At 38.7% G+C, this 13,417-nt stretch overlaps 1 protein-coding gene across 1 annotated transcript in view; it reads left to right on the top strand.

The window, feature by feature from the left end:
* LOC103266329 (centrosomal protein of 83 kDa-like) overlaps positions 1-13,417 on the top strand; it is a 99,264-nt gene that overhangs the window by 56,384 nt on the left and 29,463 nt on the right. Inside the window, exons 6-7 of the mRNA XM_008063931.2 lie at positions 6,330-6,581; positions 9,062-9,193. Coding sequence (XP_008062122.1) covers positions 6,330-6,581; positions 9,062-9,193 — 384 coding nt within the window. The remainder of the gene's footprint in view (positions 1-6,329; positions 6,582-9,061; positions 9,194-13,417) is intronic.

The following is a 13,417-nucleotide window of genomic DNA, read 5'->3' on the forward strand; positions in this document are numbered from 1 at the left end:
AGAGTGGAAGGCCCCTCTAGAGCAGGGTGCAGGAGCAGAAGACAGAAGGACTTGGCCTCATAGGGCCAGTCACCCATAGACCCACAGATTGAACTCTCTGGGTCCAGTCATGTGTCGCTTCCCAGCAGGGATACATTCAGAGAGCTGTGTCAGGAGGCGATTTTGTCATTGTGCCAGCCTCACAAAGTATACTTCCATTCACCAGATGATGCAGCCTGCTACCCAGGCTGTAATGGGTAGCCTGTTGCTGCCTGGCACAAACCTGTGCAGCCTGTTACTGTACTGAATACTGTAGGCAACTATATGTAGCACAGTGGGAAGTGTTTGTGATTCTGGGTATATCTAAACATCGAAGATTAAAAAGATAAAAGTAAGTTATTAAAATCTTATGAGACCACTGTCATAGATGTGGTCCATTGTTGACTAAAACATTGTTATGTGGTATGTGATGTATCTTAACTGTGTCCCAGAACAAAGATTTAAAAATGTGTGAAGGAAAACAAATACTGTATATCTGAAAAACCATAAAATTCACAGTGTCTGGCATCTAATAAAAAATGACTGGGGGGCAGGTATGGGAGCTCACGGCTATAATCTCAGCACTTTGGGAGGCCAAGGCAAAGAATCCCTTGAACCCAGGAGTTTGAGAACAGCCTGGGCAACATAATGAGAGCGCATCTCTACAAAAAGTTAAAGAAATTAGCTGAGTGTGGTGGCATGTGCCTGTAGTTCCAGCTACTCAGGGGGCTGAGGCAGAAGAAGGATTGCTTGAACCCAGGAGGCCAAGGCTGCAGTGAGCCATGATTGTGCCACTGCACTTCAACCTGGGTAACAGAGTGAGACCCTGTCTCAGAAACAGACAAAAAAAAAGCTGGAAAGCCCAAGTGTGTTCATTGGTGAATTCTATCAGACTTTTAAAGGAGAATTTGTAACAGTTTCTGTAGTCTCTTCCGGAAGACAGAATCAGAGGAAATACCTAAATCATTCCATGAGACCAGCATTATCCTAATACCAAAACTAGACGAAGACATCTTGACCTGGGCAGTCACAATGGCTCCATCCCTGCCATGGTGTTGCTGGACGTCATAGGGAGTGCTGGCTTTTGCTCTCAGCTAGAGAGGAGAGGTGCTCTGCCCTACCCTTCATGGGTCACAGCAGAGAAGGCCTGCTGGAGGGTCAGGGCTTCCCCACTGTCCAGCCCTGTGGAGTCAGTGGAGGCCAAATGATCAGGAACACATCACTCTTGTCCCTCCTATCCAGGGAGGTGTTGGCGAGGCCTTAGGTGGATTGAGAGCGCCCTCCCCTGCTCAGCACTGGTGTCCCACGAGCTGCCTAGGGCCTCAGGTGTCTGCAGTGGGTGGAGTGAGGAGTCTGAACTGCTGCCCAAGCCCCTGGCAGTGATGTGGCTGTCACGCCACCTTTCCCTGCCATAGTAACATCATAAAAGTCAGCTGGACAGAAACTCTCTAGAGGGATCTGTCATCTCATGAGTCCCAAAATGACTAGGTTTCAATTGGAAGATACTTGTCATACCAAGAACCAGAAAGATCTAAAACTGAATGCAAAACATATCAATAGGTGCCAACACTGAAATGACAGAGATGTTAGAATTATCTGACAGTGATTTTAAGGCAGCCTTGGTGATAAAACTGTTAATGAGCAGTTATAAACATGGTTGAAACTGATGCAGAAATAGACTCAGCAGAGACACCGGAAATGAAAAGGAGAGCACATTGGAAATTTCAGGACTGAAAATGCAGTGACTGAAATAAGAAAACCTCAGTTGCTGGACTCACCTGCAGAATGGAAAGGGAGCTTAAAGGTAGAACATTAGAAATTACCTAATCTGAATAACCAGAGAAAATAGATCTTAAAAACAAATGTGCAGAGACTCTCAGTGACCTGTGAGACTGTAACAACATCTAAGATTTCTGTTTTTGAAAGGAGAAAGAGGGCAGGGCAAAAAAGTACTTGAAAACTTTCTAAGCATATAGATTCAAGAAGCTGAACAAATCCCAGCAGGATAAACCAAAGAAATCCACACTAAAACTCCATAATCAGATCTACAAATACCATAGGGGGAAAAAAATTCTGAAAGCAGCAAGAGAAATGATACTTTACCTGTTAGTGGGAAATAGAAAACTAGCTCATTTCTCATCGGAAACCATAGAGGTCAGCAAGTGCTGAAAAGAAAAAAACTCTCAAAAATGAAAAAAACCTCTCAACCCAGCAGAAATATCCTTCAGTAATATAGGGGAAATCAACACATTCTCAAATGAAGAATAACTAATAGAACTTTTTGTCAGTAGACTATTGCCTCACGAATTTTCTAAATTTTGTTTGCTTCACATCATTGTAAAGTCAAAAAACTAAGTTGAACCATCTTAAGTCAGAGACTTTCTACTTTGTTGCCAACATTAAATGCATTTTCAACTTAATGATATTTTTCACTTTGCATGGGTTTATTGAGATGTAACCCCATTGGAAGTCAAGGAGTATCTGCATGCTATATATAAGAAACTCCAAATATAACAATATAGGTAGTTTGTAAGTATAAAGGATAGAAAAAGATTTATCATGTAGTTATTAATTACAAGAAAACTGGAGTGACTATGTTAATATTAGATAGAGTAGATTTCAAGGCAAAGGAAAATATGGAGAGATTATATAATGACCAAAAGGTTCAATCCACCAAGAAGACACAAGGATACTAAATGTAAAGGCACCAAATAGCTGCAAAATATAAGAAGCAAAAATTCATACAACTAAAGTAAAATAGACAAATCCGCAGTTACAGTTGATGAAGTCATGTCCCTCTTTCAACAATTAACAGAAAAATTAGAAAATCAGCAAGGATGTGACAGAACTCAATAACAGTATCAACCAATACTCTCTAAATAACAGTAATACATTCCACCCAGTAAGAGCACTCACACATGTTCTTTGGAGTGCTCACTGAACATATATAAATGAAATGGTGTCACTTCAAATTTACGAGTCAGGAAATCTTAATGAAAAACATTTCAGTGAGATTGCATTTCAAAAATTACATTGAATGAAAATTCAACATCTCAAAAATTTTAAGACAGCAAAACCAGTGCTTACAGAAAAATGTATAGCACTAAATGCATTCATTAGAAAAGAGGAAACATATCGATAACCTAAGCTCCTGCCTCAAGAATCTAAAAGAAGAGTATCAAAATAAAACTAAAGCAGAAGGGAGGAAATTGAAATAAAAATAAAAATGGAAGACAAAATAATAGGGAAAAATCAATGAAGCATAGAGCTGGTTCTTTGAAAAGATTAATAAAATTGACCAACCAGGAATGACCAACAAGGAATATCACTCACGATCTTACAGACATTAGAAGGATAATAAGATAGTCTTTTGGGCAACTCCAATTTTACAATGCAGATGAAATGAATCAATTCCTCAAAGACACAAACTACCGTAACTGCCCAATATGAAGTAGGGAATTTGAATAGACCTATAACTATTAGGAACTTGAATTCATAATTTTAAAACTTCCCAAATGGATGGTTTGATTAGAGAATTTTACCAGTTGTTTAAAAAAGAATTTACACCATTTCTGTATCATGTCTTTGAGAAATGAGCAAGAGAGATGGTACCATTGGGAGATGCTGGCTCAAGGATGCACATTGTCTCTCTGTTACTCCTTAGACAATTCCTCGAGAACGTTACCATTACCTGAACATAAGTGTAGTTTTAAAAAAAGACACCAGAGAAAAAAAGACAAAAACCAAATAATGACCACAGACTTATGTTTGGAAATAATAGAAGCCAAAAGGCAATGGAACAATAACTTGAAAATGGAAAGAAAAAAAGAGGCCTAGGTGGTGTGTTTTCAGAGCCTGTTCTCCTGCCCTTTTCTCTCTGTTGCTTCATAAAGGTAAGAAAAACAAGGATAGGTAGAAAGTTCAGACACTGCCCTTCCCTCCCTCTGGAGCCTGGGTACTGGAGTAGTGCTGTTGCCCTTGGAAAAGGAAATCAGCCTCTATTCCTAGTCCCTGATGTTTCTGTTTTACTTCCTTTACTTGGACAACTTTTTAAAAAGTAAAATTTCTTGTCAAGTAAGCTTATACTTTAGAGTAGAATAAAGTACGTTGACTGCAATACAGGCAGATTTGGATAAATGTCATAAGAGAGAAATTCAAACAAAACCCTTTGAAAATATAGAGGAAGGATTGAGAGTACAAGTTGAGGACATCAAGAAAGTGACAGGTGGATCTGAGAGTGAAGGAGACAGACGGGCGTGTCCGGACCTGCGCCCAGGTATCTGGGACGGGAGTGCTGTGATACAGCGACTATGTCTAGTGAGCCCCCCTGCAGTGGAGATCTGTGTTTGCTTGCTTGCTGCTAGGCTAAGTCCTACCACCTGCAACAGTGCCGGTGCTTGGAAGTACTCTGTGGATGTTTGTTGTATGAATGAATAAGTGAATCTAGAAATGAGGCGGTGATCAGTTTTGGTAAAAATGATTGGATAGGGAGGTCTGACTTAGGAGTTATACACCTGGAATCTGGTTCTGACCTGGCCGTTAGTGAGCTGTCATCCAGTCCCCCAGCTTCAGCTGTTCCTTCAGTGGTCACACAGGTGCCTGCCAACACTGAGACACATGCAAGTCGAGAACATGAGCTGTGACCCACAAGAGACTGCCGTTACTGTTGATTTTACATGTGGAGCGCTTGGCTGAGATTTGATACAGAGTAAAAATTCAGTAAAGGATGCCGTTGTTTGATGCTAGTGACACACTGACACCTCTCCTATAGCTCCTCAAGACTGTGTTAAAAGCACCTCCCGCACAAGCTAAACAGGATCCTTAAGACCATCCAGCCCAAGTCCTTCATTTAAACTGAGCACAGAATGAAAATGTGACTTTTACCAAGTCACAAAGCTAGTTGAAGGAAAGACTGTGGAGAGAAAAGGTAGTCAAGGGACCAAGGCAGGGCCATGGTTACATGTAAGGCGTGGGAGGAAAATAGGAGAGAGACGCTTGCTAGTTGGGTTTTTGAGGGCTTTATGCTGAAGACTGCAGCTGCCTTCAAGGATAAATGCTACATTCTAGAAAAAAATGATATCTACCTATTGGATAGCTTTACCTATTTCCCAATGATATTTTTAATTCAGCATGTCCACAACCAAATTGGAGTCTCTATGTGTGAACACTGAAAAGAATCTTAGAGTGTTTCCAGGTCAGTATCCCATTTTACAGACCCTGCCCAGGTTGGAGAACTCACCTCGCTTAGATTCATTAGTAGATAGCTCTGCTATCAAGCTGTTGTCTCTTGGGCTACTCCTGGCTCATCGCAGATCATTTCTTTAGAGCGAGGCTTTGGAGCTCAGCTTGACTACACACATGCTTGGGCTTGTTTAGATCAGTGGTTTCACCTTTAAAACAACAGCTGAATCTTTTTCTTAAGTTGAATCAGATGATGAAAACTGATATATTAAAAGAAACGAAGCACAGAAGTTCATTGCTAAAAACAGATGTGGTGGTGGTGGTGGTTGGGTAGTTAGGGGTTAGGAAAGGGAAAGAATGAGTCCTCCCCTCATAGTTTGGCCCCTAGTAGCTAAGGTGAGGAGCATCTAAAAGACCTCAGGGGAAGCAGTTTGAAACCCATGGGTTGGGAAACCTGTGGGTTCTGGCAAGAGAGCTGGCATGAATGATGAGACCACTGGCGTCTGTGTTCTACAAGGTCCCAGTGGCTTTAACACATGCCCCAAAGTAATGATTTCATTCTTTCTTGAATCTAAGACCTAAGAACTAGGCCATCCTCATAACTAGGACTTTAATACTCAGCTAACATTTAAAAACTCTAATCAGTCACGTTTGTTTTTATGTACACAGACAAGCTTTTGTGTGAATTAAGTTGCCTTGAAATGGTTAATTTTATTAGTGTATGTCACAGCACCCAGGAATTTCTGTCACGTGAGGGAAAGCTTAGCAGCAGAGTCTTAGTCTTGCTGAACCCCTAAAATGTTTTGATGAATTTTAAAATACTTGATGCCTTTTAAATAATTATTTTATAGTGTTATTTATAACTTTGAATTTTAGTCAGCAACTGATGAAGCCTGTGCTGCCCACCATGAGGAGACAGGGAGAGCAGGACTAAGGTTTCAGCCTCCTCTTTGAGTCATGCTGAGTGCAGAAGGAACGTGACATTTTAGATTTCTTGCTTTGTACTTCATTTTACCATCTGAGCTTTCATATTGTGCCATTTTTAATTTTAATTTACTGGCTTGTAAAGCATGTCATGACTGAAAATTCAGTAATTTAAGCTTGTGTGCTTTCTTTCAAATGATTATTAGATCGCAAGGCTGGAGGAAGATAAAGAAGAGCTGCGGCAACAGCTGTTTGCTGTTGACCCTACACGAGACAGCAAGCGAGCGGAGCAGCTTCTTCAGGAAAAAGTCCATTTGTGTCAGAAATTAAAAGACTTGACGGCTGAAGTGGCAGAATTAAGGGCTGAAAAAGAGAATTCTGGTGCTCAGATAGAAAGTGTCCAAAGAATACAGGTGCGCCAGTTGACTGAGATGCAGGCGACCGTCAGATCCCTGGAGGTGAGGTTTTAATTGCATCTCAGTAGAGGGTGGCATACTTGTAAAACGTGCAACTGACAAGCCTTTGATTTTTAGAGCGTAAACGTATGCTCACAAAGCTGATGCTGACGCACTTGTGGATCCCAAGAGTAGGAACTGTTTTTGTAAAGAAGAAAGCTATTGACTCATAATCAGTATCTATGCTACCACATTTACAAAGAGATGTTTATTCTTTGGGAGTCAAGTCACCTATCTGAAATGACTTAACTCTTATAATGCCGCGTAATAGAATATGCAGAATGAAAAAAATATGTATTTGAGTTTCTGAGACTAAAGTGATCTCAAGCCAGTGAGAATAATTCCTTCTGACAGTCCATTTCTTACACTGGGATTTTTACTTTAAAATCAGAAATCCTGTTTGAATAGAACTATCATACTTATATATCTTATGACAGCTTCTTGCTAGAGTGGTAAAATTCAGCTTGGCTACTAATATGTGCAAGCCTCTACTGAATTATTTTCCTGAGTTAAGTGGAGGAAGACAAGTGTTGACAAAGCCAGGCTGTTACTCTATGAATTATGAAAATACTCTGTTACTCCTAGAGGTCTTGCTCTATGAATTTCTTGGTTTCCATTTTCTTCAGATATGCTTGTTCCTCCTAGCTCTTGGTGCCTAACTTGTAACAAATATACCACTGCAATTGTTTTGGTTTATTTTGTGCAGTTCGGTATTTTTCTTATCCCTTTGGAATTGTGAAATGATATGTGTCAGAGTGAAGTTAGTGAGCACCTAGTTTGTAGTTAAGATCAATATTCAGTTCTGAAATGGGAATCTTTTTTCCCAGCCAGCAAGCTGGTACAAGGAGTATGTTGATATGTTTTGGAGATAAGTCACTTTTTTATTTTTTGCGTGAAACTTCTGGCAGTATTATTGGCTTCTTGAATTAAAGTTGTCAGTATCATTGAGCCTTAGATGTGAAGCAGTTCAGTGTTAGACTACTAATGTTGCTGTCCTTTTCTCCTTAATGTATCTTATACAGTGACAGAGTAAGTGGGATGATTGCAGTGGAATGTGGCCTATAGTCCCCTGTGAAACTTCTCGCTGGGCTCACTAAGAGTGGTTGTTTTCAGGGCAAGCTAAATGATGACAAAAGACGGATGGTTCATTTGTGACACTTTCAGAAGAGCCTACCTTTTTAATTTTATCGTTTGTCAGATGAGATGAGAATAATCTCATCACACAACAGCTAGCCCTTTTTTCCTCTTTAACTTTTTTGCTATCATTGTGCCCAGAGAGTATTATTTGGTATTTGAGAAAATAGGTTTTATCCCGAATTATTTGTTGAATACATTATCATAGTCTAGATAGTTGTTCCCCAACTCAAGATGGTTTGACTCATTTTTTTTTTTTTTTTTTAATTTTTGTGATGGTGTGAGAGCAATATACATTCAGTACAAACTGTTCTTCAAACTGTGAATTTTGATCTCCTCCTGGGGTGCCAATAATGTGGTATGATGCACTCTCCGTGCTGGGCAGCTTTACTGAACTGCAGTTCCCAGGCAGCCATGTGACCACAGGAGCGTCAACAACCTCCTTATAGTGCACTCTGCTGCCAGAGGATTTTGCCCAACTCTGGCTAATGTCTAGTGTTCTGGGTACATTTAAGCTGTGAAGTTTGGTAGATTAGGTGCATCAAATGCATTTTCAACTTTGATATTTCTGATTTTGATGGGTTTATCGGGACATACCTTCATTGTGAGTCAGGAGCATCTGAGTACAGGAAGTGAGATGTTGTATAACTGAGACTTATCGTTGAAATGTAGAAACGTTTCCATTTTAATTATTTTGAATAGAAATATTTTTTAAAAGCTTTCAATTTTCCCTCCCGAATGAAAAAGTACTTACTGTCAATGTTATCAATCAGAATTTTTTTTGACAACTTGCAGACTTCCTTAAGAATTTCAACTATGTGATGAGGTCAAGAGTTTTTTTGCTTATACTTCAGAAGTCTCCAGATTAGCTGAGGATTTTGAATTCCCTTCCTGCTTTCTCGCTTTCAAAAATCTCCATTGCGTGTAGATTTTCCCTTTCACCTCTGCAATAAGCCCTCTCTTCCACCTTCTGATATACTTTTTCATATCCGCTGTGAACTGGAGGAAACTCCTAAAATGTTGGTTTGAATTATGTCATTGTTAAGAGTAAGGTATTAAATAAGGCCCTTATTATTCTCTCTTGAGGGAGCATAGGAGCTTTATTTTGTTGGTGGCGATTGATCATGTTGTTTGTCCATACTTGTTGCATATTTCCTGGGGCAAATCTTTTTCATTTGAATTCTACCAATTAGTGTGAAAAAACTCCTGTTACTTTGGCACATGTTAATATTGTCGAGATTTCCAATAATTTTTTTGTGTAATTATACGTGTATTTTAAATAGTGTTTATTTTGATATTATTGTGAAAAATTATGAACACATCTTAAAATTTTTTTTTAATGAAATTAGGCTGAAAAACAGTCAGCCAAACTACAGACTGAACGCTTAGAAAAAGAGCTACAATCAAGCAGTGAGCAAAATACCTTGTTAATCAATCAATTGCATAAAGCTGAAAGAGAAATAAGTACATTGACCAGTAAAGTAAGTTGTTTTGTACTTTTATTATTTAGAATACTTGATACAGTATAATGATAAACAACTTTGTTTTTAATAGTTTATTTCTCTGTACTGAAATCTTTTTAATTGTCATTCTGTGTTCCAAGACATAAATGCATTGATCAGTAGAGTATATCATTTTATGCTTCTACGTGTTCTTTAGAATGCTTGATACTGTACAATGACAAAGAAATTTTATGTTTAAACAGTTTAGTTTTATATGTTGAGATCTTTTTAATCCTCTCATTCTGCCGTCAAATACATGCAGAATCTGATCAGTTCTTACCACGCCCACTGTAGCCACTCTAGTCCTAGCCCTGATTTCTCTAGGCACAGTCTCTATGCCAGCCTGCTGAGTGGTGTCTCTTCTCCGCCCAGTCAGAGCTGTGTTCTCTGGACCCCAAAGTCCTTTCACAGCCGTCACCCTCCGCTTTTGCTCCCCTGGCTGCTCACTCTTGGACAGCCCACTTCCTCAGGGCCTTTACCTGTGCCTGATGCGGACTTCCCCCAAGCACTCGATGACTTACCTCCTTCCCAACTTCAGAACTCGCCTCACCAGAGAGGTGTTTCTCGTCCTCACTCTGGAGAACAGCATCTTCCCTCTTCCTCTGCCTTCCAAGCTTGCACCTGGTTTTTTTCATAGCTCTTAGTAACATCTGATACATTATTTTTTGTCTCTCCTTTTTTTCCTCATTACCTTCCCCTCATCACCAAATGTGAGCTCCAGGAGAGTAGGGATATTGTTTTCATCACTGTTTTTCTGGGTCCTGGAGCAGTGTTGACACATAGTAGGTACTCAGTACAATTTTTTCAGTGAATAAATTAATAGTAGCAGCATGATCTGCATTTATGTTCTTTTTAAAATAATGTGATAATTTGAATATTTCAAAAATATTTTTATATACAAAGTTTTTCAGGAACTAAAAGGCTTTTGCCCTTTCCTCAAATGCAGTATACATATGGAAACTAATAGTCAGAAATAGGATAGCAATTATGAAAATACTTTACAGAAAGAATATCAACCTCTGGAATCAGGCAGACTGGATTCAGATTCTATTTTTTTCCTTACTAAAGCTGTGTGACCTTGGGCAATTCACCTTCTCTCTGAAACATTAGCGTCTTTATCTATAAAATAGGACTTATACCTACCTTATAGATTTGTGGCAAAAATTTAATGAGATATTGTGCATAAAGCATGGTAGCATAGGGTCTGACAAATAATCACTCAGATGTTAGCTATTATTATTATTAGGACGTGGGCATCTCTAAGATCTTGGAAATAAGACCGGCTTCTGAGTCCATAAAGTAATTGCATTTTCTGTCAGTATAGAGTTATGTAAAATCACCTTAAAAAACAAGATGACTCCCAGACCAGAAGACACTCATACCTGGTAGAAATATATGACTTTATCTAAAGGAATAATGTATTCATTATAAATTATTTCACCAAGGAGTTGCTTGAGAAACTCAGAGACTATGTTCATGACAGAGGGGAGGAAGTTTTGGCAGAGTTTGAGTATTCAGGTCACACTGAGAAGCTCGTCCTTACTGTGGAGATGAATAAGCCACTATGTGTTAACCTGAGGCTATGAAACAGCCTGTTCACCTGTTACCTGTTCTCATTCCATGGTCACCAAGCAGCCCCTGCTGTTCCTCGCTTTCCATGTGATTTTGTCTACAAATCGAGAAGGCTTTAGCCCTTCAGACTGAGAGTATTAGAGTTATCATTGTAGTTTTTCTTATGGTCAGCAAATAGGCATTCTGACTTTATAGATCACTCTTTTTAAGCCTTATTACTGTGACTTTAGCTTTGAGAATCTTCTTTAAGGCTGGTGACAAAATTGTACTTCTGTGCCTGAAATGCCAAAATCCTAATTTTGGATCTATTGAATGTTACCTTGGGAGATTGTCTACCTGTGTTTCTCATGTCAGACATACTGTGCTACATTTGCATTATGTGTCTAGTGATTTTTAATTTTTGTTTGAATTTCTATACTTTACTGTTTACAAAGTGGTTTTGTAGCCAGTGTCTCATTTAATTCAGTAGACATTGCGAATACTACCAAGAATAAGTGAAATTTAGGCAAGTAAGAGTTTTTTTTAATTGTTAAAATATTTTAATTTCAAGAACAGGCTTCTAGTTTAGGTTGAAATTCAGATATATATGGAAATTTAAAACCATCATTTTGGAGTAGTTAGTGAAGTACAGTGGACTTTGAGGATGAATCTGTCTTTGAATCCTTGCTCTTTCACTTCAGTCACCTGAGTGATTTCTGGTTTGCTTAACTTGTTAATGGGGGATAATAGCCTATCTCAGGATTTTTGTGAAGATGAAAGATAGTATTCAACACAGTAAATAGTAACTGACACTGAAAATGATAGTAACAGTATACATTAGTGATATCCTTAAATAAGAAAACATGGCAACATAAAGGATAACAGAATTTTTAGCCTATTGACTAGTCTGTTCCTCACTGTATCAATACTTGTGCGTATAACCTTACGAGTTACTTAATATCATTGGGATCCAATTTCCTCATAGGTGAAATGAAGCATTGTTTTGGCTGCCCCCAAGAACCTTTCTAGCCTACTAAGATTGTGTAAGAAATTCTAGAAAATAAATTAATAATTTGATTGCCTCAAACCAGGCGAAGTAAGGATCAAAGGGAGGCCCAAACTTTACCTGTAGATGACCACTTGTAAACGTAATCCTTAATTGTACCCCACATCTTTCAAACGAAAGATAATAATTTGATTGCTTCCTGATTAACTATAAGTAGATTATTTATATGTTCAACAGGTACATATCGCATGCTTACTATAGAGTATACAAAAAGCTAGATTCAAAAGACAAAAATGTGAGTCCAGGGTGCAGGGTAGTCCTTTCATGCTTTTCTTCTAATTCTGGTATGAAGTCTTCTCAGTTTTGTAAAAATGTTGAGTACCCAATATTGACAACACATTGTTCCAGACCTGAGTAGTTAGGCTAGACTGCTGGGGCAGCTGGACCCTGGGTGCAGCAGTAAGACCCTGGGCTGACAGCTTCTGCCATGGCTCCTTGGGGATCACAGGTGCTCCACAGTGAATGGCCCTGGCCCTGGCTCACCTGGGTGCCACCCTGGTTTCTCCTCTTTGTTCTGTACTTACCCAGTTACCATTGGTCTTTCCTTTGAGAGTTAGAGCAGGAGATGATTTCTCCTTGCTCTGCTGGAAGGAAAAACAGCGATTTAGTATGCTATTGTTTATTTCCCTGAGCTTGTTTATCAACACACACAGCTAAGAGTTGCCTCTCTTTTTAAAGGCACACTTTAGTTATTTTGCATATAAGTGGAGTATTAAATAGCATCCTGCAACTTCAGACAAAAGAAGTTTCATTTAAAATCTTGTACGTAAAAAGATTCCATTGGAATGATCAATTTTAAAATAATATTTCAAATGTGACTGTCACAGTTTTCTTTGCAACTTGAAGTTTTCATCAACATTTTGCAGTTGTAGCAAATGGTTGTTTGCAATGCAAAGGAACACCTGGAGTGTGTTTGTCTAAGTTATTCAAATTTGTAAATGTGTGTTAGAGTTTAGAACAGAGTTATGTCAGTGTGACTATCAGTGTCTTGGATATAAAGGCATTAACAAAGACGATGGCCTGACAGTGATGGTCTTAAAGAAATTTCACATTCATGGTATATTCTTCTAGTTAGGCATGAGGCTTTGATCTTCAGAAAACCAATAAAAGACCCTTTTAAGGACGCCATCACCAGAGTTTTCCTTATTTAGCTAAATTAACGCAGTCATATCATCTCAGAACTTTGATAAAGATCAGAATGTAAGGACCATCACTTCGGAATTTGCATTCAGAACTTCTTAGACAATACATTTTTTTCAACTATATTTCTGTGTCTTGCTTATGTATATTGTTTCCTCGCGTGGGTATGTGTACTTAAACAGATTCTGTCCCCTTGTAAAATGTACAGTGTTGCCATTTTTGACATTTATTGAAGTTTTATTGGTAGTAACCTCCATTGTATCAAAAGCATAAAGCAGATTTGCAACATAAAGGCCAAAATCGACATGGGAAACATTTTGTGAAGAACAGGGCGATTTGGTCTCGAGGAGCTTCAGAAGACTGTGAATGTCTTAAAATCTTATGCAGCATTTAACTTATTTGTTTTATTTAAGAAAGATCCCTAGTTTGTCTAGGATTTTGGGACC

The sequence above is a fragment of the Carlito syrichta genome, unplaced genomic scaffold (assembly GCF_000164805.1).
Source record: "Carlito syrichta isolate Samal-C Ts95f unplaced genomic scaffold, Tarsius_syrichta-2.0.1 Scaffold307141, whole genome shotgun sequence".
Taxonomy (NCBI): domain Eukaryota; kingdom Metazoa; phylum Chordata; class Mammalia; order Primates; family Tarsiidae; genus Carlito; species Carlito syrichta.